General features: G+C 61.6%; 1 protein-coding gene across 1 annotated transcript in view; it reads right to left on the reverse strand.

The window, feature by feature from the left end:
* SDK2 (sidekick cell adhesion molecule 2) overlaps positions 1–25728 on the reverse strand; it is a 95926-nt gene that overhangs the window by 19054 nt on the left and 51144 nt on the right. Inside the window, exons 20-37 of the mRNA XM_045569978.1 lie at positions 25318–25439; positions 24476–24585; positions 24196–24346; positions 21705–21942; positions 20857–20972; positions 20025–20214; positions 18529–18627; positions 17441–17635; positions 16197–16398; positions 15183–15286; positions 14617–14687; positions 13037–13172; positions 11401–11457; positions 9958–10059; positions 9683–9798; positions 6354–6540; positions 3986–4123; positions 1415–1576 (exon numbers count right to left, since the gene is read on the reverse strand). Of these exons, the coding sequence (XP_045425934.1) occupies positions 1415–1576; positions 3986–4123; positions 6354–6540; positions 9683–9798; positions 9958–10059; positions 11401–11457; positions 13037–13172; positions 14617–14687; positions 15183–15286; positions 16197–16398; positions 17441–17635; positions 18529–18627; positions 20025–20214; positions 20857–20972; positions 21705–21942; positions 24196–24346; positions 24476–24585; positions 25318–25439 (2496 nt within the window). The remainder of the gene's footprint in view (positions 1–1414; positions 1577–3985; positions 4124–6353; positions 6541–9682; positions 9799–9957; positions 10060–11400; positions 11458–13036; positions 13173–14616; positions 14688–15182; positions 15287–16196; positions 16399–17440; positions 17636–18528; positions 18628–20024; positions 20215–20856; positions 20973–21704; positions 21943–24195; positions 24347–24475; positions 24586–25317; positions 25440–25728) is intronic.

Consider the following 25728-nt stretch of genomic DNA (forward strand, 5'->3'; position numbering starts at 1 on the left):
GGTGTGGAGGGTGGGCCGTGCCCAGGACCCCCATTCTCAGTCTGCACAGAACAGCAATCAGGGCTGGGGGAGGAGCCATCATCTCCTCCTGGACCAGAAGCTTCCAGTGAGTCTAACCCCTGCCTGGCTGCATGTTCTCTCCTGCAGACCCCTCCACTCAGTCTCAGAGAACCCTCCGCCTCCTCTCCTGTACCCCGTTCCATCCCCACACCCCCATCTCACCCCCCACCTGGGACACTTCAAGGCTCAGGTCAGAACAGCCCTCTCCTGTCCCTGAGCTGCTCGCCGGCTGGCCCTCCCTCCGGCTTCCTGCCTTTGCTTCCCAGGAAGCCGGCTCAGGTGAGAGCAGCTTGGGCTGGGGCCCGGGCAGATGAAGGGCAGGGCCTGTGCCTGCGTGTGCAGTGTGTGCGTCTTGTGGGAGCGGCTCCCTCCCGGGCAGCTTCCTCCTGCAAGCTTGTTCTAGGGAGCCCTGCCCCTTCCTTGCAGAACAGGACTGTGAGGAGTAGAAAGTGACCAGGCAGAAAGGGAAAGTGAAGAGTGGCCGGCCTGAGCCACCAGCAGTGACAGCCGCAGGGCGGTGACAGGCAGGAGGGGCAGGAGGGCAGGCTCCCAGACCCCGGACCCCCCAGGGGCCTCCATGCACTCCTGGCTGCGGGGGGTGGAGGAGGAGACGGATTTTAGGGGATGTGGGGAGGGGCTGTGTCCTTGCCTGGGGAGGGAGGCAGCAGTGTGGCCTGGGAAGTGGGGTGCGTTAAATGAAGGGGCGAAGAAAGCTCAGGGGGCATCTGTGGGGGCTAGTGGTGAGGTGGGGGGCGTGGGCCTGGCCCTGGAGAGGCTGCTGCTCCATCAGGGGTTTCTCAAGGTGCCACTTTCGTGGGAACCTCCAGGGATTTTGGGGGTCAGTGCAGGTTACTGGGCCCACCTCAGCCCTGGGGATGAGCATCTCTTTGCAGCCACCCTGGGAAGGTGATTTTAGCGAGAGCTGAGGGTGACTCTCCGGCACCGTGCTCACCTGCTCAGAGAAACACTGCAGGGGGTGGGAAGATGGCTCTGACCAGGGCAGAGGCAGGGGGCCTGCAGCTGCGTCCCTCCTGGATGGAGGTGATGGGGGTAGCACGACTCGGGGGAGGGACCATCAGAAAGGAGTGGGCGCAGCTGCCAGGCCAGGCCCAGGGCACTGGGCCTGAGGGGAGGGGTCTGCTGGGGTCTGTGGCTTGAGGAACCCAAGGACACTGATGCCACTAACCAAAGTAGAGACACAGGAGTGAGGGGGAGGGAGGGGCCCCCAGGGACCAGGGGGGAAGAGCGAGCCCCGCCCCCCACTCTGCGTCCCCAGGGTCCAGCACAGCTCTTGATACCAGGGGCCCTTCTGACTTGGGGGGGGGGGCGGACGTGTGGCCGGTCACTCTCCTACCTTCTCCTGGGCCTGTGGTGACGTTGGCTTCGATCTCCGGCCCGTAGGTGAAGGTCTTGGCCCGGATGCGGAACCTGTAGGTCATCCGCTCCGCCAGGTCCTTCACCTTCAGCCACAGAGGGTTGCTCCCCTTCACGTCCACCGTCACGATCTTGCTGACTCCTGGGGGCACACAGCACGCGGGGGCTGCTGAAACGCCACCCTGGCCACACAGCAACGCTGCCCACGCGGTGTTTCCTGGACAACGGTCCTGCAGGCTGTTCTCAGGAAAAGGGCTCCATGGTTAAGTTTGAGAAAAGCTACGTGTTTTATGTGTCTGTGGAACAAGCCCTGGGTCCTTTAGCATCTGGGGGGAAAGACCACTCAGCATCCTGTTTAGCATAACCACTATACCCCAGATTCATTTCATCCCCGTTTTTATTCCCCTACATAACATCCCACGGAACTAGAACACTAAGGATAAGATTTCAGGCTGTGTTGCCGTAAAGATACCAAAAGTTAGTTGGAGGGGACATGCTCATGACCAGCTCCAACACCTCGGCCCCAACCCCGGCTCTGCCTGTTCCTCTTGTGCTGGTGAGAGCCAGGAGCTCGCCCCGGGCCCTCTGTCACCTGCACCGCCAGGCTCTTCGGCCCCCAAATTGCAGCTGCAAGAGGGGAGCTCGGGACGGCTCCCAGGAGGAGTCCGCGCTCTGTGCTTCCCCAGTCCAAACACTCCCGACTGCCAGCCTCCCGGAGGGCCAGCACTGGTTCCATGTCCCATGTCCACCGAGCGTACCAGTCACCGCTGAGACAGGCCTTGCAGCCAGTGGGCTGGGTTCACACTCAGCGCTGGCCTTGGCATGTCCCTCACCCGGCTTCAGTTTGTTCTATGGGTGAGGACACCCACAGCACCCTAGACTGGAGGTTTAAGTAAACCAACAGCACCCAGGGCCTGATCTGTGTACCGCATAGACAGAGTGTTGAGGGACAGAACAACGGATGCTCAGGAGGGGCTTCCTGGAAGAAGCAATGACCCCCCAGGACCAGGAGCAGGGACTCTGGGACTGGAGCAAGCTCCGTGACATTTCTGAACAAACCCCTCCTCGAGGTGGGGACCTGGGTGTTCCCTACAGGAAGGGGGCTGTGGGCTCCTGTGCGGCTGGTTTGCTGCTGATGTGAACCCAGGGCAAGAACTGGGGTGTGGACACCAGGCCGGCCAGGCTCAGGCACAGCTGGGCTGTTGCGGGAAGACGGGACATGCGAGGGCGAGGGGTTCGGCCACGTGCTCCAGATCCTGCCAGACTGAGCCCCCGGAGGCAAAGTGCTCACATCACTCGGGGTGGGAGGGCCCAGCGGAGGCCCCTGTGAAGGGAGCTTGTTTCAGGTCCCTGCGTCTATCCCCGGGACCTCTGTCCTCTGCCCCGTTCCTGGGCCCTGCACCTGACCCAACCTCCTCCTGGGGCCCGGTGGCCCCTTGGTGTCCTAACACACAGCTCCGCTTGCAGAACGAGCTGCTGGCACCCAGGTGGTGGCAGGAAGACTGAGGGCCATTGTTCCCTCGGCTGACCCAGAACTGCTGGCTGCAGCCACGTTCCCAGGGCCCCGCCCCTTGTTCTTGCCAGGCTCTGTTGTCGGGGGAGGGGTGAGAGTGAGGCGGGTGACCCCAGAGGCCGGCCACACCCCCAGTGTCTCGCTGGACTGAGACCCAGGCAGCGAGGAGCCTCGTCCCCTTCCTGTCTCTCTGCGTCTCCGTCCTCATGAGATGGTTGCTGGTAACAAAACAGCAGTGACTTCTGCACTCTGCTCGCCCTGAGCTCATGCTCATCCCCCGGGGCTGGACAGCCCTCTGGGGGTAGGAAGCTGGCAAGTGTCTGACATCCACTGTCAGGGTCAGCACGGCCCAGCCTGGGAGCCCAGAGTGGGACAGGGTCCCTGCTGGGGCCCGAGGAAGGGGTGGGGGGCTGCGAGGGAGGTTCTGAAGACAGCTCAGATGAACAGGGTTCAGGACACAGGGGACGTCACCTGCAGAGCAGGGCTCTAGAGCCGAGGTCCACAGATGGCAACAGGGGTGCAGTGACCTCCAATCTTGTGCATCTTCCTGGGGAGAGGCTCCAAGGCTTTGATCTGATCCTCAAAGGGGTTCCTGACCACCCCCAAAGATGGAGAACGACTAATCCAGAGTAAGGCTGAGAACCCTAAGGTTTGGGAAAGGGCAAGGAAGGGGCGGGACCTCAGGGACTCCCCCTGCTTCCTGGGCCCGGCAGCCCTATCTGTCTAGGACACTATAGCTGGCTCCACTTTCTCTCCCTCTCTTCCCCATTTTCACTGACGGAAGGGGAAAGGTATATTTAAAAGTTCTCTGCCTAGAAGTTAGGAGCCCAGGCTGCTGTTCCAACCTTGCCCTCAACTTGCTGTTGTTTTACCTTGGAAACTCCCCTTCCTTTGTCTGGGCCTCAGTTACCCTGTTTATAAGATGGGGAGACTCTCACTGCATCTAACCCATGTGCGGTGGCTGTGACGGGGACCCCAGATGAGACAGGGCCCTTGCGAATTGAGAGCCTGGGGGCTGTGCTGGGAGAGCCCACTCACCGTCCACGGGGGTGCAGGGCTCGTACACCAGCCGGTAGCCCTCCAGGACGCCGTTGGGGAACTGCGGGGCTTCCCAGGACACATTCACGGAGGTTGTGGTCAGCTCGCTGAACTTGACCGAGCTGGGAGCGCTAGGGGCTGTGGGAGACAGCAAAGCGTTTTTGTTTCCTCCCTCTGTGCACGTTCAAAGCCTTGGCTTTGGCTCCAAGGAACAAGCAGGAGTGCCGGGTCTGGCCCGGGAAGAACAAGACAGCCGGGCTTAGCACCAGGGGACAGTGGGAGAGGTCACCAGGGATCATCGGGTCCCCTTCCCCTCCTCTCTCAACTTTCCAGTATCAGAGTCCCAAGAACTGGGAAGAAAGGAGACTTTATTTTTCCCTAAAGTTGGGGAATTCAGGCTCCCTCCTGCTAAGTGGCTCTGAGCCCTGGCTATGAGTGTGGGATCAGCCGTTACACCCCAGGGTCACCGTGGGGCAAGGCCATTTCCTGGCTTTGTGGGGTTCTTCTTTTGGCGTCCCTGGAAGAGAAGATAGTGGGCGTCTGGCCTCGGATCATTAGCTGGGCACTAAACAAGAAGATGCCAGAACTGCAGTGGACAGACGTGGCCTTTCTCTCAGCCCCAGGCTCCGGGGCTCGTCTCAGAGACACCATGCTGTCAGGAGGAGCCAGAGCCAAGGACGGTGGAATTCTCCGGAAGAAATGTTTTCTTGGCCTGAGACCCCTGGAGCAAGCAACGGGGCGGGGGCTCCTGCGAGGGGGAGGGCCGGAGGAAGGGAAGGAAGCGCCCCACTCAGTGGCATCCCGGGTGGCCCGGGTGGGTGACCAGGCTATTATTGTCCAGTGCCGCCTCCCACCAAGCCGGAGCTAATCTGGGCCTGCTTCCGGCTCCAGCTCCAGGAGGCAGAGCTAGCCAGCGTCTTTGAAGAAGGGAGGTGAGCTCAGGGGGCCTTTCCTGCCTCCCCTGGGCTGGAGGGACATGGGACAGAACACTCTGTCCTGCTGTCATAGCAACACAAGCTTCGGGCTCCCCAGGGGCTCCCATCTGGCCGATGACACCGACAGAGAGTGGGGGACAGGCAGCAGACAGACGTGCACACACCAGTGCCCACACCCGGCCCAGCCTCGCCAGGCCCCGGAGCCAGCAGAGTGAAAGGCTGTCCCCGGGGCCAGGGCTTGTCCCCAGAGGGTCATAACGGGAACTGACTCCACAAGCATGCCCTTTGTAGCTCTTTAAGGGCAAATGTCACTGATAGTATGGAAAGCGGCAGGTTGGACAAGATGTCCAAGGCGGGCCGGGACAAAAGGCTGGTGTCCAATCCACGAGGACACAACTCTTGGTTCTCTCAGAAATCCTGGGTTCCAGCCTCTGCTCCCCTGCTGAGCAGCTGGGTGACCCTGGGCAAGAAGCTTGACTTCCTGGGGGACCTCTTGCTCTTCCTGAAAATGGGGTGCTGGCCACCACCACCCCACCCGTCCCCAGGGCTTCTGGGAGGGTCACGTGTGATGCTGCCTGAAAAGGAGCTCTGGGCACGGCCACCGGGCTCGCTCTGCACACGTGGGCGTGGGATCCTCGCCATGGGCCACTCCTGCCCGGCCGCCCTGCCCCAGCCCCTGACCTGCCAGGCTGCCTCTGTACAGCGGCCAGAGCGAGTCTCAGACAGAAACCAGATCCTGCCGCCCAACGGCTCAAACCTCCAGCGGCCTCCGTGGCACTTAGAACTAATCCCAGTCCCCTCCCCCAGACCCTCTGTGACCTGCTCTTGCCCCATTTTCTTGCAAGCCACCTGGCTTTCTCTCTGGTCCCCTAATCCCCTCCAGCCTCCGGACCTCACATCTGCTGTCCCCTCTGTCCAGAACCCTGCCCTACCTCCCCACCCCCTCCTCCTGACGCCCCGCGCTGGCCTCTCCTCGCGTAGATCTCACCCTCTCAGGGAGGCCTTTGTGGGCGAACCTACCCAAAGCCCCCCGTGCACCCCTTGCCCCACCCTTGGATCCCCGGTCCTGGCCACCATCTGCAGTCATCCGTCTGCTTGTTTGTGACCCGTCCCCTGCCAGGGCAGGGAGCTTGGTGGTCTCCCTCACTGCCGTGCCCCACACAGTGGGGCCTCAGAAAAGACACTCAATAATTATCCGTAGAATGAACAAAGCCAGGGAGATAGAAAAATGGCAGGTGGGGGCAGCGCAGGGGCCCAGGGGGGCCGGCTGGGGGTGGGCTGCCTGCCTGTCTGCAAGATAGGCTCACTCAAGGCCTGAGCATGGCTGCCCACTCTGGAGGGCATTTCCGGGGGGGGGGGGAAGGCAGGCGGGTCCTCCCGCCCCCTCCCCCGCCGCCCGGCAGACCTACCCCTCCCCAGGGCCCCTGCCCCACCTGCTTGCTGGGTCTGGCCCCGGGTGGGGACGCTCTGAGGCCCGTCCCCAGCGGCGTTGAAGGCCGCCACGCTGACCATGTAGGCCGTGTACCCGGTCAGGTTCTTGAGCTTCACACTGTTCTCCGCCAGGAAAAGTGTCTTCACGCGCTCCGTGAGGTTCCGCCGCTGGGCTTCCCAGAAATAGATCTGTGGGCACAGAGGGCTGTGGGAGTGAGGGTGACAGCGACCTCGGGCTTCCCTCCTGCTCCAGCGACCCAGGGGCTGAGAGACACCTTCCTTGTTGGGAGTCACCTGGGAAACGGTATAGAAGTCTTGAAAAGCGGATTTAGAAACCCTTCCAGAACCTTCCTTCCCATAGCCAAGACCCTAGACTCTGCTAGACTGTCAGTGTGAGGGCACCTTGGTTCATGGCAGGGCCTGTCGGATCTCGCACAGCTCTGGGACCTCAGCACTCGGAAAATAGATCCTGGAGGAGTAAACCAAATATGTCCCGCAGGAACCTGCGCTGGGGAGAGAAATGCAGCGCAGAGCCCACCCCGGCCGAGTGGGGTCCGAAGGCGGCAGCGTCGCATCGCCTGGGAGCTGGGGCTGGGGGGGGTGTACCCCGAGCGTGCTCCATGGGAAGCTGCAAACACCTCGGCGCCGCGCCTGCACGCTGCAACTGCAAAGCGGCTGCAGAGGAAGGCCGGGGCTCAGGTGGCAATTCGCTAGCAGTGTGCCTCAGCCAGGTGACTTCCCTGAGCCACCCCCTTCCCAGGCTCAGCACCAGGCCCGAGGGTGAAAAGATTTTCCCTCAGGTGCGGGGCCAGTTTCCTAAGGCACCTCGTGGCTGTGCAAGGTTTTAGGGCAGGAACACAGCAGATGCTCGATAGCGTTTTCGATTATTGCATGTTTAGCGAGCGCGGGTGGTAGAGGACACTGCTAGTTAGCGAGGCATGGAAGATTCTTAAACTAGTTCTAGGACGGAGCCCATCCAGAAGTCGCAAGCCGGGCCCCAAACCCCGCGGAGCATTGGAGGTCGTTTGGCACCACCTGCTGGCCGACACGGTTTTTGCACTCTGCCCGCTTTTCCACGTCTCGGTTCCTGGGAGTGAGAAAGCGCTGATAAAATTGCTCCCTGCCCGCCCCGCCGCCCCCGCACCTGTGAGTGGCGGTTAGGACATCTTGTTACCATGAAATCCCTTTCTCCAACCCCTTTACCCCCTTTAAAAAAGGATTCGCCTCATATGGGTGCCAGCTGTAGCCAGTCATTAAATCACTCATCCATTCTCTCCTTTGTCCATGGCTAATGCTAAAAGTCTGGGTGTTATTGGCACACAGGTGGTATCTGGCCACGGCACACCAAGAGGATTAAGGGGTTCTCTTAGAGAAGAGGGTCAGGAATTGATTCCTGGGGGCCTCCAGCACTCAGCGGTTGGGGCGGGAGTCGGCGCAGCGGAGGAGAGTGAGGAGGGCCGGCAGCAGGGAAACCGAGAGAAGGAAGCGTTTTGAGAGGAGGGTGCATCCGCCGTGCCAGACGCCGCTGCCGCTCAGCCCATAGTCAGTGAGGCCTCAGGTTTGAGCCGTGAAGGCGGCACGGAGTTGCTGGTGGCCTGGGCAGGAAGTGCTCAGGTGGGGCCATGGCGCAGAGAACCCACCTGGAGTGGTTCGAGACACTCCGGGAGGAGAGGAATTGCAGGTGTGAGTGCAGAATTCTGTTGCAAAGGGACCAACCAAAGATGCGGTCAGGAAAAGGCACTGAAAGAGGAAACATGTTCCGGAATGCCCTGCCTGTGGGAGACATCCCCTGGAGAGAGGGGGGGCAGTGGCTGGAGCAGCGGAGTGGGTTGGGGTCTAGGACCCAGCGTGGCGTAAGTATGTAACCCTGGTGCCCTCAGCAGGTGCGTCTCGTTTGCGTGCACTGAATTCAGCAGGCCTGTGTTAGGTGATGATTTAAAATTCCAAATGCCCCCGCCCCGCTCCAGCTCTGCCCTAACCGGCTTCAGTTACCACCGCCTGGCGGGGTTATTTATTTCCTACGCTGTTGGTCTTTCCCCCTCAGATTTAAGCTCATGTCAACTCTTTGCTCACTGCTTTACTCCCAGCCCAAGAACAATGCTGGGCACGAGATAACTGCTCAGTAAAGGCGTGTCTGTGCGCGACAGAGAGACCTCAGCTCTAGGAACGTGCGTGAATGTGCCCGTGCGCAGGTTGTGGTCGGCCTGACCCAAGTGCGGGACGGGCTTAGCTGCACGCACGGGCTGATGATGTTAATGCATCATCCGTGTTCGTGGATGTTGACGTTAATGCGTGTGGTAGCACGTGTCTAGGAACAGGCGGCAGTTCCCTGTTTTCTCAGTTCACAGCCACAGCCGCTGCTCGGGGGCGGGGCACTATTTTCTGGGACACGTGGACATCTGCTGTATTACTTGCGCTGTTTCCTGGGTCTGTATATTAACTCGCAATTTCCGAACCTCGACAGCCTGCCAAGCTGCTGCGGCTCCACCGGCCCTTCCTTCCAGGGGAGGCACATGCTAGGGGCGCAATATTTAGTCTTCCCAGCTCGCGCTCCTGGGCAGAGATGTGAGGGGCGTCATCCGTCTTTAGAGCTTCCTTGGCAAGACGCCCTTCCTCCTCCCCATCCTCCGTCACCCCAGATGGAAAGCGACTCCCATGCAGGATTCTGTCTTAAATCGGGGCCACCTGCGTTATCAAGCTGGGTGACCTCAGCAAGCTCTTCACTTTGGCTAAGACTCAGTTTCCACCTGCAGGAGGAGGGGCTGGGCCAGGTAGACCATGAGGTCCCTTGTGGCTCTCATGTCCCACCCCGGGCTGTGGCACTGGGGCTGTTCTCTGGAATAACATCCGACCACCATGAATTCCAGCCCCCTGGGCACCTGTGCGGGAGGCAACCACAGATGCGGCCAAGGGCTACGTGTTCCAGCTGCTCCACCAGGGAGACACATTCCTTTTTGAAACCACTTCCTCTAGCGCTTGCCTGGCCAGGGCTTCCTCTCCAGCCCTTGGGGGGAGAGCCGGCAGATTCTTTGCTATCTGCTCTCCGTGTGGCCTCACCAGACGTGGCTGGAGATTCCTGCACCTGAGCTCAGCCTGCCCTTGGGATGCTGGAGGGCGTGGATGTAGTTTTGCCCCAGTTGTACAATATTTCCACAAATTGGGTGCAAATAGCCCAGGTGGCAGGTGCGCAGCAGAGCCTGAAGGGGCGCACACCTGGCTGGGAGGAGGGAGGGCCTGGGGACCTCGCCCACCTTCCACCCATGGATGGCTCCCCAACCCCCAGCTGGCCCCCTGCCCCACGCACCCCTTCGCTCTGCCGGAGCACCCCTACCTTGTACCCCTGGATGTCTCCATTCTGGCTGTCCAGTGGGGGTGGCTCCCACGTCACATCCAGCTGCGTGGCTGTGGCACCGTGGACGGCCACGTTGCGGGGCGCTGCCGTGGGCACTGGAGGGTGTGCAGGTGGGGAGTGAGTGTGCGAGGGAGATGACTGGGGGAGGGGGGTGGGCAGGGTGGGATGGGGCCCCCAGATCCGCAGCTCCTCTGGCTGGTCTGGGTTGGGGTGGGGAAGGCACTCTGGGGCCGCACAGGGCAGGTGGCACTCACCTGCCTCCCCGACAAAGACCTCTTGCGGGGGGCTGGAGGGGCCCTCGCCCACGGCGTTGTACACGCTCATCCGTATCTCGTACCGCCTGTGCTTGCTCAGGTCTGTGGGTGACAGTGGGGAAGGGGCACACACTGACGTCACTGTCCCTGCCGGGAAGGAGCCCCCCACGGCGGGCAGAGGCTGTAGGGGAGCGAGGAGGTGCCCCTGTAGCTCTAGTCCCCTGTGTGAGGCTTCAGGAGGAAGCAGGTCAGAGGTGGGGCTTCCGGACGCTCCGTCTCCCTCCGTGCCACCCTGGATGAGGATGATGCTGGCCGTACAATTTATTGCTCAACTGGACACTCTCCAGGCTGTGAACGTTCACACGGGGACGACCGGTGCAAACCACAGCTGTCCTGGGCACACCGGGCTGCAGGGTCACGCCCTCCCCACCTGTCCTCTTTCCTCTCCAGGACAAACGCCCACAGTCCCCAGCTCCAGGGTCCCGGGCCCTGCCCACCAGCTCTTTCCACAGCGAGGCTCGGCCTGGGGGGAGGCGCTTACTGGATGTGAATTTTGGGCTGAGAAACCCCCTGTTTTTGCCAAGTTTGGGGTGCTGGGGTGAGGATGCTTGGCAGAAGCTGGGACAGGAGCGCAGCTGCAGGGAAATGGGCTCAGTCACCTGGTGGAGCCGCTGTCCCTGCTGGGGGGGCTGAAAGGTCCCCCCACCCCCTCCACTCTTTCCTCTGGGCTCCCCCCATGCTCTGTCCCCCAGGGTGGGGCTCGCCCCTGCGACAGGGCTGGGGGTGGGGTGGGGAGCCAGCCTTGCTAACCGGCCATGCAGCTCGTGAGGGCCACTGGCTGAGGAAGGAAGGACGAGGACAATTTAGACTCAACACTAGCGCCGTTTTCACCTGAGCACGAGGCCCTCTGCCCAAGGCCCTGCGCTTGGGACGAACTGTGGCTGGGGCTTTAGAAAAACGTCCAGGCAGGAGCCTGCAACCCGCAGGAACACGGCCTGGGCCGCGGAGGGAAGATGGGGGCTGGTGGACAAACCGCTGCCTGCTCCTTCAGGAGCCGGCCCCAGACTGCAAGACCCAGCTGGGTCAAGAAGTGCCCTGGACGTGACGCGGACGCCTGCCCACCTGCCCAGCCACATCCCACAGCTCCTGCTGCGGCCCTGCGGTCACCGTCCCCCTCCACACCCCCTGCCCACTGGAACACCAGGCTGTAGACCTTCCTTTTCCATCTCGAATTCCACAGAGGGCGAGCCTGGGGGGCCCTTCCCTGGTAACAGCCTTCGTTCTTGTGTATTTGGAGAGATTACGCCTGTTAGGGTGGTCCCATTCTTTAAGCACCCTGGGGTGGGCACACCCCTCGGCCTGTGGTCAGGCGTCCTCGAGGTCCCATTCCCCGGCCCTGGGCGAGGCCTGGGCCCGCGGCGGGAGCCGCCATGCAAGACTTACTGTCCAGCTCGTACTGCGTGAGGCTGGGCCGGCTCAGGTTCCGCACGGAGTACATGGCTACGGGTGGGGGCGGGGGCCGGAGGGAGACAGCAGACAGAGGAGGTTAGTGCACACGCATCCCCCACCCCGCAAAGAGACCCCAGCGGGGGGGCAGATGGGAGAGAGGCGGGGGCTGGCAAGGTGAACAGGCACAGAGAGAGTTTCCCGGCTCCTGAGGCTGAGCTAGGGGCCAGGATGGGAGTGGGGGGACAAGGCAGCTCCCAGGACAGTGCTGTCCCCACGCCGCTGTGCATGGGCCCAAGGTCACAGGGTATCCTAAGCCCCTGGGAGCCTGGCATCCCTGGGGACAGCTCTGGGGGACCCTCAAGCCCCAACTCACTCCCTTGCTTCAAGGCAGAGCTCCTAGAAACCACCATGAAATACTGGCGTCGTTAATGTCTTCATATGAACCAGAAAACACTTTACTACCAAGAAATATGACTGCATTATACACAGGCAATATAAAATCACAACCACGGCACATGTCGGCAAAAAAGGAGAAACAAAAACCACCGCCCAAAACGCAAGCTGTTGGATCAGCTACTTCCGAGTTTTTCTATTAATATTCCTTTGCTATCCACTCAATCATCCTGTCCTCTGCTGAGTCGCTAGCAGACAAGGCACAAGGTTGGAGAGAACTACGGGAGCAAACGTCACAATGGAGAGGCTCCCAGACTGCTGCCCCTCCCACTGGTCTCTGGTGAGTGCCCCCCTTCCTTCCTGGGGTCCCCACTCCTCTGAGCGCCTCCCTCTCCCCGCTGCTCCCGCCCTCCGTGAGTCAGTCATGGAGCCCGGTGGAGTCCCCGCCCGTGACACTCCGTCTCCCAACTTCGTCCCGACCCTGCCGCCTTGGTTCTGCAACAGCCTCCAGCTGGCCTGCCTGCCTCTGGTCCCCTCCCCACCTGGCCAAGCCACCACCCTCAGGCCACCAAAGTGACCCTCCTCATGCAAGAGTCCAGCCACGTCATTCCCATGCTATGGCTCCCCGGGGCATCCTCTCTTCCTGGGATTGCCACCTGGCTCCTTGCTCGCTATCTTTCCTGCTATGGAGGCCAGCTGGACTCCCAGGACCCCAGGCAGGGCAGGACCCCCAGGCAGGACCCCGAGGAACAAGGGGGTCTGGGACTGCTGCTTGGTGGAGGGGAGTGGGGTGACCAGCCGAGGCTTTCAGTGCCTCAAAAGCAGCGTGCTCCTTCCCACATGCTGGGCTGTCCCTGTCCCTCCTGTCTGGTTAACTTGGCCTCATCCTTCAGCCCTAGCACCCAAGCCAATGCCAGGGAAGCCTCTTCCGACCCTGGCTTTAGGCTCTCCCGGAATACTCCCCTGTGCTTGGCCAACGGGCCTTAGACATCTACTCAGGGTTATTTCTGGAACACCTGGCTCCTCCTCGAGCCTGCAAGCTTGTCTTGTTCAGTGGTGTCCCCACAGTGTCTCGGGGCACACAGAAAGTGCTCAGTAAGTACACCAATGGGACGGGGCGGAGGCGCACACTGGGGAGGGAGGCAGGGCTCCCGGTTAGAGAGATCCCGGGAAACTGAGAGCTTCAGAGCAGGAAGGTGAGTGTGTCCCTCCCCTGACTCCCTCAGGTGTCACTCACAGGTAAGCTCAGCCCAGGTGGCCCCAGGGTTGTTGATGCCTCGGAGTGTGAAGCCCCTCAGTCCTTCGTAGAGCAGCTCCCGATACCGGATCCGGAAGCCCAGGAGGATGCCGTTGATCTTGTCCTCGGCTGGCGGCTGCAGGGAAGAGAGGAGGGGATGGGGAGGGGACGTGGAGCACGGCTCACCCCGCCCCACCACCCTCCCCATCACGACTCCTGCAGCCACAGAGCAGGAACTGTGCCTCAACCAGGAGAAGAAATCAAGGTAATGTGGAACATTTTTAATTTGCAAAGCATTGCCAATGAGGTCATTCGTCACTGCAGCATTCCCCGTGAGGCAGGGGAGGGCAGGAATCATGCGGTTGCCCTCGAACAGAGCAAAAGACTGAGGCTCAGAGATGTTAAGGAACTTGCCCAAGATCACACAGCATTCTTGGGGCCTGGACATGGTGCTGGACACACAGCGTTTTCATGGAGCCGTTCCTTGTCCGGTGCTCCCGCCCCTGATCACCAGCCTCCTTGGCCTGGTGGTCCCCGCCGGGCCACCTGGACGGCGTTTCCTCCCCTCTCGTCAGCACACACAGGGGCCAGTGCACCCCTCACTTCCTCTTTTGCTTCCACTCCCAGCTTAGCTGCAGAAAGGCTTCGGGAGAAGGCGGGAACTACCTTTTACGATATCTCGTTTTAAAAACCTACTGAAACGGTTGAGCCTTTTATTAGCTCCTTAATTACTTCCCTGGCTGCTGTGGGTGCCTCCCCGCCCCCGCTGCCATGTTGCCCAAGCTGCTCAGCCTCGTCCTGGTCACAGCTACACCAGGTCATCTTTGTCCAAGGCCAGGCCGTGCGCCCTCCTGGCTCTGTCTCCGAGGGCTCTCCCTTTGGGGGCCGCAGAGGGAAAGGGCAGGGCCCGTCCCTCGCATCCGAGAAGCGGGCAGGAGCTCGCTGCTTTGGGGCCTCTGTGGGTGACCTGCTGAGCCGGGGCACAGGAGGGTCCCGAAGGGCAGGACACACAGGCAGCCTGGGTTCTGAGTTTGCCCACGGCCTTCCCCAGGCCCCGGGGGGCACGCAGCCGAGACAGGTGTGGGGAGAGGGGCCGTTTCCTCCCTCCCTGGACAGTGGGTTTCTGCTCACGGTGACGGACACATGTCTCTTTTAAGAATCCCTTCACTAACTACCGGGTCTGGGTTTCACGGACATTCTGGGGGCCCTGAGAGCCCCAAGCACTATTTTGTCCGAGGATTCAGCAGACCTAAGCCTGGCCCTGCTGCTTGCTAGCTGTGACCTGGGGCCATTCGCGTCCCCTCCCTGAGACTTGGTCCTCACCTGCAGAAGAGGAGGATGACACCTACCGATATGAGTATCTGGAGAGTGGCATGAGGTGTACATGGATGTCCGTGTGTGCACGTGTGTGCATAGGAATGTTCTGTGACACGCACACCCTGGATTTCTCATGCCTCCCCAGGTGCTCTGGGGGCAGAGAGCCTGGGGACCCCAGCAAGCCCAGGTGGGGACTGTGGCTTTCCGGTCCCCGTGCAGAGCTTAGCTGAGTCCTGGTGCAACCTCTGCCGGCCGGGCCGTACCTGCCATCGGATCAGCACGGAGGTGGTGGTGTGCGGGGTCACTGAGAGGATGGTGGGGGCTTCGTCCGGGGCTGTAGAGAGAAGCGGATATGTGGGCTCGGGGGCCGCAGCTTCAGGTCCCCAGGAGCCCATGGGGACAGTCTGCCGACCCCAGACTGCAGGGCGGGTCAAGGTCAAGCCACCCTCTGTGACCACTGGCCCAATTCTGCAGAACAACGGCCAGTGCGGAGGAAGAGAGGTGCTATGACCTGACCCCAGCTGAACCCAAGGGTCCTAGAGGCCCCTCTGCTCTGCCCCATTCACTGGTAGCACAGCCATAGGCCCCGTTCACTGGTAGCCTTCCAGGGCGTCAGAGAAAGAATGTGCTAGAAAGCTGGGCAGGCTCTGGGACCCTGAGCCCCTGGTAAAGGCCCCTCTGGCCCAAACCTCCTTGGGACTCCGCCCCAGGTGCTGAAGGGGCCTGGTGCTCCCCGTCTTTGGAGGCCCCTCCCCCAGAGGAGAATGCCCAGTGCCCAGGAAGTAGCCAGTGGGCCAAGAGAAAGCCACCATGGGGAGGGGGCACTGACCGGCCTGCAGGGTGGTCAGTGACTCCGACTCCTCGCTGAACTCGCTGTCCCCAATGTCATTTGTTGCCTTCACTCGGAACTTGTAGGACGTGAAGGGCTTGAGCCTGTGGAGGAATTGGGTCCCATGAGCCAAGGGGTTCCCTGAAGACCTGCCCATGCTCCCACCACGGGGTCTCACTGAGCTCTCCCTGCCTGGGAAAGGGGCTGGGCGTGCTGACCCAGTATACAGGAGGGAACATCGAGGCTGAGCAAGGAGCTCTGCTACAAAGGGGATAAGCCAGGACCAGGCCAGGCCCCCCAGACCACGCCAGCTCGGGGTGCCTTCAGCCCCAATTATAAGCCATCGGTCCCCAAAAAGAAATGTCTACGTATTTCCTACCTCAGAGGACGACGCAGCCACGAAAGCACCAACACCTCCCTCTCTGAACAACTCTCCCCCCTGCCCCCAAACTGCCATCTCTCTCTTAAACTTAGCAAGTTTGGGAAGGGTGGAGGCTCTCAAGAGTTAAACCAGCACTTCTCCAAGCAAACATCTTTCTCTTGGATTTATTGGGGGTGGGGGAGGCGGGGAGGAAAGGATTGCTCAAAACTCCCGGTCACATCGCTAGCACATAAAACCCACAACCCACTGGGAATGAAATTGAAGCCAGAATTTCGGAGTGTGGCTCCACTGCCCTATTAGAGCTGGAGAGGAAGATGCCGCCTGGCTGGAAGAATCGCTAATGAAGGATGACAAGCACTTCACTGGAGGGGACTTCTGGGCTCCAGAAATAGACGACTAAGCGACAACCTTCCCTACCAGGGTTCTGGGGGAAAGGGAGCGGGGGCCTAGGAGGGAGCTAGCTCTGGAGGGGCGAGAGTGGACAGGGGGTGCGGGCTGAGGAAGAGAGGCGGTGGGCAGGCCGGGGGTGTTCTCAGAGGGCCCACCATGCCCCCCACACTGGGGAACCACCGCTGGTGCTGTCCCAGCTGGGAGGGGCAGAGCGGAGATGCCGGCGGGCCCCCAGGCCTCACCTGTCCACAGTGAAGGTGGAGGCGTTGTGGCTCACGGAGGCCGAGTGCAGCACCCACCGGCTGCTGGGCAGCTCGCGGGTCTGGACAGTGTAGTAGCGCACAGGGGACAGCCCGTCGCTCCCCGGCTCCCAGGACAGCAGCACGCTGCGGGCTCTCACGTCCTCCTGCTGCACCACTGGCTTGCTGGGGGGCTGCGGGCGGTCTGGGGGGCAGTGGAAGGGGAGGAGCAGGTGAGCCGGGGCCAGGTGGTGGCCGAGAGGGCTGGACTTTCTCAAGGGAGGGAAGCGGGTGCTCTGGGGTCTGGCCTGGGCCCCCCTCCCCACTCATTCCCACGCACACAGGGTCCTTGCAGGGTCTCACACCTGTGCACAGCCCACACCTAGGTCTCCTGGTCAGAGCCCCACCCTCACGCTCCTAGAGCCCCACTGCCTGTGAATTTACGTCTCCCTGGGGCAGCCCCTCACCAAGGGCTGCCAGTGAGAAGGTCCAACGCCCCGCCCAGCTCCTTTGCTCCTGCGTGACAAGGCTGGGACGGGACCTGCACTGCCCCCGACGGGGCGGGATGGAGCCCACGGTTCCCACCGTGGCACTCTGCTTTCCATCTCACTCTGGCGTGGCTTCCTGCTCTCCCCAACCCCGCTTCCCCGGCCCCTGCAGCAGGGCTTCTCAACCTCAGCGCTGCTGGCACTTGGCATGGGTGAGCCTTTGTGGGGGCTGTCCTGGGCACCGTAGGACGCTTAGCAGCATCCCTGCCCTCCACCCACCCAATGCCAGTAGCAGCCCTTGAGTTGTGACAACCGAAAGTCGCCCCCAGTTGAGAACCACTGTCCTGCTGGTTTTTCCTGAGAATCTTTTCTAATACATCACTTTCACACCAGTCGGGGTCTCAGGCCCCCTTCAGGGGAACCCAGCCTTGGGCAAGGTGCTGGGTCAGGGCAGCCTGATCCTCCAGCCACCCCGGTAAGAGTGGGGTGTGATGGGGGAGGGGAAGCTAGTCACCAGGTCACCAATTTCCCTCTGGAAACCAGGGGGCTTCTGGGGAGGGCAGCTCCCAGCGCAGCTCTGGAAGTCTGCTCGGGCTCTCGCCGACCTTGACTTCAAAGATGGGAGCCCACTTTCCATTCCAGACCACACCTGTCTGCCCCCAGCCATCCCCTAGGTGAGGCTCCAAGCACCTGGGTTAGCTGGGGGTGCAAACGTGGCTGCCCCCAGGCCCCCCAGGTCCCCAGCCCCCGAGCAGTCACCTCTCTTCTCCGTGGTCACCACCAAGGCCTCGGCGGCCTCTCCCCAGCCCTTCCGGGTCTGGGCCGTGATGCGGAACAGGTAGACAGACTCTGGCTTGAGGCCGGTGGCCGTGTACTGGCGGGCGCTGGGCGCCAGAACTTCCACCGTGGCGGTGTTGGCGGCGGTGGTGTTGAGCCGGTGTGTGATCTGGTAAGCTGCGGGGAGGAAGGACACGGCCGTGCTGGCCAGCAAGGCCAGCCGCCCCCAGAACCCCGAGAAAGGGTCACCCTTCCCCTGGCCACAGCAGCGTCTGCGGGTGGGCCACCCTGGCTGTGGGCTGTCTGAAGGCCTCTTGGTCACTCTCCAGTCCTGAGCTGCCACCTGGGGGGTGTGGACTGTGGGGGGCACAGTGTCTCTGACCCCCCATAACAGCCCTAAGTGAGGAAACTGAGGCTCAGAGAGGCCGGACCACCTGCCGGTAAGTGACCGAGTGGGAACTCTTGCCCAGGTTGTTCTGGTCTAAGGCACTTGCCCCCCACCCCCGCTCTGTCTTCAGGGTGTGGCTGGCATCTGTTTGGGGTAGGCGTTGCGTGGGGTCGGGACTGGGGCCCTGGGACAGGCACAGGTAGTCCAAGAAGCCACCTTTTCAAAGGGAGGGGGTTGAGGTCGCAGAGGGCAGCCGACCTGCTCAAGTTCACGCAGCTGCTGACTTCAGCCCTGGGGGTGTGTGTGTGTTTGGGGGGGTGGGGAGCAGGGCAGGCCGGGAAACCTTGAGTGTGCAGTGAGCTTCTGCTCTGTGCCCTGGGCCCTGACCCCCAGCAGTGGCGCGGCTGTGCAGAGCCGGCCAGCGCGCCCTCGCTTGGTCATGCTGAGAAATGGCAGCTGAGGTCTACCAGGTGGCCAGTCAGCTGGGGCATGGGGACATTTGGGGGCACAACCAGTGGTCCTTAAGGGACCTGAACCCTGACCGTGGCCTCCAGCAGGTAATCTTACAGACTAAAACTTCTAGCAAGAGACAGGAGACTCGGATCCCACCCTGGAGGGGGAGTGGACATCTTATGCTCCTTCTGCTCCCCGCAGCCGGGGCCCGGGAAGGGCGAGGACTTACCAAGGATGATGCCGTTGGGGGCCGCAGGGGGCTGCCAGATCAGCCGCACGGATGTGGTCCTCACCTCTGGGAACAGGATGCCCACGGGCGGTCCCGGGACTGGAGGTGGCAAAGGAAAAGAGGTTGATCTGTGAGGCTGCCGCCCGGCCCTCTGAGCCCGGCTCCAGCGGAGCGGCCGGCGGGGCGCAGGGGAAGGGGCTGCTCAGTTCGGTGGCTCTGTGTGGAGCGCTGCCCTGTGTCCACACTCCTGTGTGAGGAGCCAGCGACGCGAAAATGCAATCAATGAGGTGTCTACTCTAAAAGGAGTGTCGTTTGGCAGGAACTAGAAGGTAGAATGAGGTTTCTAGCCTCAGAATAGGTGTTATTGGCAGGGAGCCAAGGCCCCGGCTTCTTGTGGCTCAGAGTCTGTGCACGTGCCCCGCAACCGGGCCACCCTTAGACCCAGGCCCGTCACCCTGTCCTGGGTCTGTGCTATAGAAGGTCCCGCTCTGACTTCCTGCCACCCGTGGGGCGAGGTGGCCATGGGGCAAAGGGAAACGCCCCCCCCCGAGCCTGCAGCAATCCTCTCTCTAAACCTCGCTCTGGGGTCCCGGGCTCTTGGAATTCCCTTTCCAGACAGCCACACGCTTGCTTCCGGGGTCTACTCCTGAGGGCAGACTGTGCACCCCTGGGCCCAGCGATGGCCAAGGGGTAGCCGTTGGCCAAGGGGCAAGGGGCACGGATGGAGACTGAACGGTGTGGGCCAAAGGTAAGGGTGGAAGAGCATGGGGGTGGGAGTGTGGGGAGAGTGGGGTGGGGACTCTTCCCGTGTCACCTCATTCTAGCACAGAGCGCCAAGATGTCTGAGATTTCCAAACTTGAACTTGGCCTTTTAGGTCATTATAAGGATATATTTGTCAATGCAGGAGGATAGAACATATTTAACTTAACAGTTCATTAGCTTGATGTATAACTTTGGACTCTATAGACATATGGTACTGGGCTTCCTTCTGTACTCTTGCTTGGACCCTGCAAGTGTCTGGGGTGGGCAGCACCTCGTGGGGGGAAAGGAGGGGGCAAAGGACATCGGTCAGCTTCTGATGGGACCTTCTGCTGCAGGGACGAATGCCCGGAGCCCGACTGGGCTCACTCTTTTGCAGACAGAACCAGGAGGCTCGTGCCCAGGAAAAATCAAGACTTTCTCTCCCACAGACCTTTACTCAAAGTGAACCTGCCCCAGGCGAAAGAGAAATGAACATTGGCAGAGTCCCTGTTCCCTACACTCTTCCTGGAGAGAGAGCGAGAGACCAAATCAGATGTCAAACTGCCCTCGGGTCGTCTGCAGGGACACGCGGGCTGTAATTAGCGTCCCGCTGGGTGAACCATCCCCACAGCAGGGGCTTGAGGCCATGGTTCCCTGTGGGGCAGAGGGTGACCCCAGAGGGGCCAGGCCAGGAGGTCAGGAGGAAGGACGGCCCCCCGCAGCCTTCCACGAGCTCGCCGGGATTTGCACTCACCATCGTCCAGCGTCCGCTCCAGGATGGGAGGGTGGCTGGGGCTGCCGTCCCCGACGCGCGTGAAGGCCAGCACCTGGACCTCGTAGAGCACGTATTTGCCCAGGCCCGTGAGCTGGGCACTGCGGGACGAGTTGCCTTCCACCAGCCAGAACCGGGGCTGCGCGTCCGAGTCCTTCTCCTTATACATCACCTGCCAGGGCCCAGCACACGTGAGGGCCTCGGGCCTGGGTCTCGCCCGCCAGCACCTCTGCTGAGTCTCAGCCCCAGGAGCGGGGTGCGCAGATTCGGGCTCCTTGGGGTGGCTTGGCCCCGAGGGGGAGGGGTAATGGTAAAGCTAGTGTTCCCAGAGGGCTGGGGACACAAAGATGAACTCAGCCACAGCGCTGGAGGGCTCCTTAGGGGAGCATCCAGGTGGGAAGACAGGTACAGACAGGAGGTGTGAATTGTGCAAGGTCACACGGCTAGAACTGGCGGAGCCACGACTGCCAACTTCCAGGCCAGGGCTGCACCATGCGGCCAGGCACAGCGTTAAGACGGATTCTAGGAGGTAACAGAAACTGCAACTGGGTCCGTCAGAGCTGCCAGTGAGGCTGGGAGCACAGGTGTGGCCTCCTGGGAGAGGTGGAGCCGCCCCAAGGACCCTGAGCCCTCGCTGGACTCTTTCCCACCAGAGGAGGACACCCTGGGTGCCGAGGTGACAGGTGGACAGGAAGCCAGGCAGACCCCGGCACCCACTCCAGGGGGAAGAGTCCCAGAGGGTGACGAGGACAAGCATCTTGGGTGGAGAGGCTGGGGAAGCCGGCTGGGGACCCCCTGGGCCCGCAGGACTCACCTTATAGCCCAGCACGAGCCCGTTGCGGTCGGCCTCGGGGACGTCGCTCCAGCGCACCAGCATGCTGCTGGAGGTGGTGGCCAGCGCGGACACGTTGGTGGGGCCAGAGGAGGGGACTGGGGGGAGACGGGGTGCAGAGAAGGAACTCAGGAGCCAACATCGAGCCCACGGTGGCAGGGAGGGAAGGAGGGAGGGCGGCCAGGGGTGGGGCCCGCTGGACATGCCGCTCCACAGAGGAACACGTGGCACAGATGGTCCCCAAAGAGCACGTGATCCCGTTACCATGTCTTTTGGGTTTGGAATGTCGCAGACGCTGTTTCTGATGTCAGATGTGCCTCCCCCAACCCTCCTCGGGCTAAGGTTAGATGAACTTGCATTTCCTGCTGGCGCAGCATTGAGGGGCCCGGCCCAGGAATGCCGCCTGTCATTTATGAAGTGCTAGGAAAGAGCCACAGGGAGGCGGCCCACATGTGGATGAACGAGGGTTGCCTGCACGCTGGGCTCACGTTCTGCGGTGACCCCTGGCCAGGCCCGTAGGAGCTGCCGGTTGTGTTTCTGGAACCTTCCAAGGGTGAACCCTTTCCCCAATCCTCCATCTCAGCTCTTTCAGGCACCATTGGGTCCCAAGGTTAAGGCTGAGGTCAGGGAGGTGGGCACTTTGGATGGCGAGACCGGCCTTGGGGAACAGTGGGGCAGTCCCGGCAGGTCGCTTGGCCGTGACGAGCACAGAGGAAATGAACTCAGGCTGTGTTTGGACAGCAGCTTCAGCCCGGCTGCCCCTGGGTGGCCCCGAGGGCAGAGAGACAGGGAGCGTGGGCAGCAGGGTGGCGGGTGTGACTGGGCCGTACCTGACTCCCGGGTCCTGCCCACCACCGTCTGGCTCCAGGGCCCGCTGCCGATGGCGTTGAAGGCCTGGACCTGGACGCGGTACTCCGTCCACTCCTCCAGGTCCTCGATGGTGTACTCCCGCTCCACGCGGTCCTGGACCACGTGGCTCAGTGTCCTGCCGTGGCCGTCTGACCGGCTGTACTTGATCTTGTAGCCCACCGACTCGGGGTTCCCGTTGTACTCCATCTCCGGGAGGGGCTGCAGCAAGGCAGGGGGGGCAGAGGTGCTGTGAGGCCAGGATCCCACGTCACGTGCAGGGAACGACTGCCCTGGCACAGTTGGGTGTCCCCTCCTCCAGGGAGCCACCAGGGTTAGCCAGCCCCCCGTCAACCTGCCAGTGTCATGTGAGATGCTATTGCCGAGCGTGGATTAGGCTGTGTAGCTGTGTCCCTGACGGTCCCCGTCTCCCTGGGGAGGATGGAGAAGCAGCGCCCATTCTCTACCGTGCGTGTGACAAACTCATTACCCTGCCAAGGGAGTCAGGCCTTTGAAGGAGACCCACGGGGCTGTCTGTCTAACACACTGATGAGCACAGCCGCCTTCGGCCCTGGCTGTCTCCACTGCTCAGCTGCGTCACTCAGGCTGCCAGCACACACTGGACTGAACTGCCCGCAACACCTGCTCTTGGCTCATGCCTGCCCTTGGGGGAGCAAGTGGGAGAGGGCGGGAAGTCCTTCTGTGCAGCAAACCTCAGTCTCTCCTGCTGCATTTTCAGCCTCCTCATTTGAGTCTCATCAAAACACAGACTTCTTTCCTAGGCCTTAGGACTAGGCTGGGGGGCTGTGGTCACTGGTTCAAGGTTGCTGGGATGAATGTGGGCAGGGCTGGGGAGCAGCGGAGGGGTGTGCACGTAGGAGGAGCCCGTGGCTGGAAGCAGGTGTGAGCCCAGGGCCGGGCCTTGTGCTCCTCCTCTGAAGGGGACAGGGCTGGAGCGGGGCCTCTTCAGCCCCCACCTCCCCCATGCTGCCCCCCAGGGGCTCTGCGGGCTGACCACGTGCTGACCACTTGTCCCATCCCTCCCCTTCGGCCCCTGCCTGCTTCCTGACCATGCACCCCCTTCTGCCCGCCCAACTGCTCCTGCAGACACTTAGTGAAGCCGACCGAAGCCCATTAAGACAGCGATCGATGGGCCTAGGAGTGGAGATGGGCCTGTGCCCGCTCCCTCGCCTGCTAAGGAAAGGTAACTTACCACAGGACATTAGCGCGGCCTGAGAGGTGCCCGGGGCCCTGCACCGTGGAGCAACCGCCTTTCTGTTCCCTTTCCTGCCCCCGCCCTCCATGTTGGGCTCTTTAACCTTTTAGTATTTGGACACCTCAGAGTGAGATTTGGGAGGGAAAAAGGGAGCCAGCTCGGGGTGGCCAAGGGAGCCTGGGAGACAGGGGACAGGAGACTGCAGGGTCACAGAGGATGCCCGTGCAGGGGGTGCCTGCCTGTCGCGGTGCTGTTGGCTGCCGGGCTGGGCCGGGGTAGCTCTGCCCAGTGCCGGCCTCTCTGGGAGGGGAAGCAGGACTGATCGCTGATGTGTGTCGAGGGCTGACAGTGCTGCCTGCTCTCACAGCGTACGTGAAAGGCACGTGGCTTCAGTGGACCTGCCCCGGCGCAGTGCGTTTTGCAAGTTGTGTTTTGCACGACCAGAAAGAGAACTTCCTCCTCTAAGGAGCCCTGGCATGCGGTGCTGTCCCCCACACTCATTCAAGAATTCCTGTTTGCTCCAAGCACCTCTTGGGACTGCTGATCTGTGGGACCTGTGCTCAGACATGCTGGCCCAAGGCCTGCGGAGGAGCGGTCTCTCCTGCTGCCCAGAGGGCAAGACGGCAGTGTGCTCGGGGGTTAGGGCTGTGGATTTGGGGGTAGAGACTCCCTGGGTTGTGATCTCAGCCCTGCTGTTAATTGAAGGGTGTGGGAGGATGCAGGGGTCCTTGGGCAAGTTATCTGATCTCTCTGCCCCGGTCTCCTCATCTGCACAACGGGGACGAGGAACATGCTGCTGTCACAGGCTTGTAGGGAGGATTCAACACCTGACTTTGAACAGAGCACTCAGGCCTTGCCTGGCAGGAAGGAAGCCTCAGCATGTTAGTACTACAACCTCATGCAGGGCCACCAGGGGTAATGACCCTCCGAGTACTCCCCTGGTCCGTGGCACACCCTCTGACCTAGTGTGGGGGGACACCTGGCACCTGAATCCCAGACCCACCGCTCAGGAGCTGTGTGGCCACGAGCAAGTTCCTAACCTCTCTGAGCCTCAGTTTTCCTAGCCGTAAATTGGGATAATAACGTGCGCTGAGATTACTGGGAGGATCAAATGGGATAAAAAATTTAAAGCACTCAGCACTTGGCAATGCTCAGTAAACACTATGTTCTAGCTCTTTCCTCTCACGTGGGGCAACGCGAGCCCTCGGCGGTGAGGGTCAAGGAGACGTCCCACCCTGGTGCCCTCGGGGAAGCCTCACCATCCAGCGTAGCCACAGGCTGGTCTCACTGGCCGTGCGCAGAGACACGTTGGCCGGGGCCATGTCGGGAGGTGCCTGCAGGGTCTGGATCTTTCTGGAAGGCTGGCTGGGTGGGCTGGTGCCTACGATGTTCACCTGGCGCATGCGGAAGCTAGGACGGAGGGCGGGGGGAGGGATGAGAGGATGGTAAGGGCTGGACCCCAGGGCCAAACCCTGTCCCAGGGTGGGCAGCCCTCCCTGGCCCTGGGCCAGCACCCCCTCCCCTGCTCCGTCACGTTACCTGTAGTGGGTGAAGGGGTTGAGGTCCGGCACCTCCATGGAGCGGGCGTCGGGCTCGTTGGAGAGCTGGTGGATCAGCACCCACTCCTCTCCCTCCCCGACCACGCCCACCTGGGGAAGGGAGGGACCCTTAGGCCTGTCCAGCCTCCAGGGCTGAGACGGGGGTGCTCTGAGCCCCGGCTTCTAAGAGGTATAAGCCCTGCCCAGGGAAGCTCTTGGTTCGAATCCCAGGCCTCCCCTGGAGGGCACCAAATGGGGCCACCGTCCTTCCAGGGCCTTAAACATGCCTGCAGTGTGACTCTGAGACCTCCTGCGTTAGAGCCTCCTGGAGTGCTTGTCATAGCCACATTCCCAGCCCCTGCCCTGGATCCAACCCATCGGAACCGCTGGGCATGGTGCCCCGGAATCTGTGCTTTGCACAAGCTCCCAGCTGATTCTGCTAAACACCCTGCGGCGCTTCTAAAACCCAGACTGCCCCTAAAACCAGCAAATCAGGACCAGTTTCTGCGGGTGGGATGCAGGTGCTGGAACTTCTGAACACTCCCCCGATGATTCCAGGGTGCAGCTGAGGCTGAGAACCAGGGGGTGACAAGGCTGCAGGCTGCAACTGGGTAGCTAGTCACCAGCCAGTCACCCCCTGGGACCAGGCAGGGATTGGCGTGTGTGTTTTCACATGCAAAGGTGAGGTGGGGATGGGGATGCTATTGGAAAGCTCAGCCATTTGGGGTACACTTGACCATTGATAGTTACACATAAAAATTCACAGACTGAAATACACATACGATTTTGCACTCAAGAGCACGGGGTGCCCAGGCCCCAGGGCCACCCTCCAGCAGGCTTTACCTGGGCCTCCACCAGCCAGCGGGAGATGGAGGTTTTCCCGTCGTAGCCGGGCCTGAACTGCAAGGTCACGGAGCGGGGACCGATGTTAGAAATGCCCAGGTTGGTGGGGGGCCCTGGGAGTTCTGGAAAAGGAGAAGAAGGTGGGAAAGGAGACGGGGTGAGAATGTCCCTCCACACTGAACAGGACTTTGGGGCGTGGAGGGGGCTGTGTGTCACCAACACCTTTCCTGGAAATGTCCCAGGAGAGCCACAGCCAAGGCCTCATCCCACCAAGTCTTCGTTCCTGTGTCTTACAGCACATCTCGTTCCTACCGGGAGGCTGAGACCGACCTGAGGGCTGAGGGGGTCCCCCAGGGCCAGGGAACAGGGCTGGGTGTACCAGGGGCTTCCTCCTGGCAGTGTCAATGGGAG

Source organism: Lemur catta, chromosome 15 (genome assembly GCF_020740605.2).
Source record: "Lemur catta isolate mLemCat1 chromosome 15, mLemCat1.pri, whole genome shotgun sequence".
Classification (NCBI taxonomy): Eukaryota; Metazoa; Chordata; class Mammalia; order Primates; family Lemuridae; genus Lemur; species Lemur catta.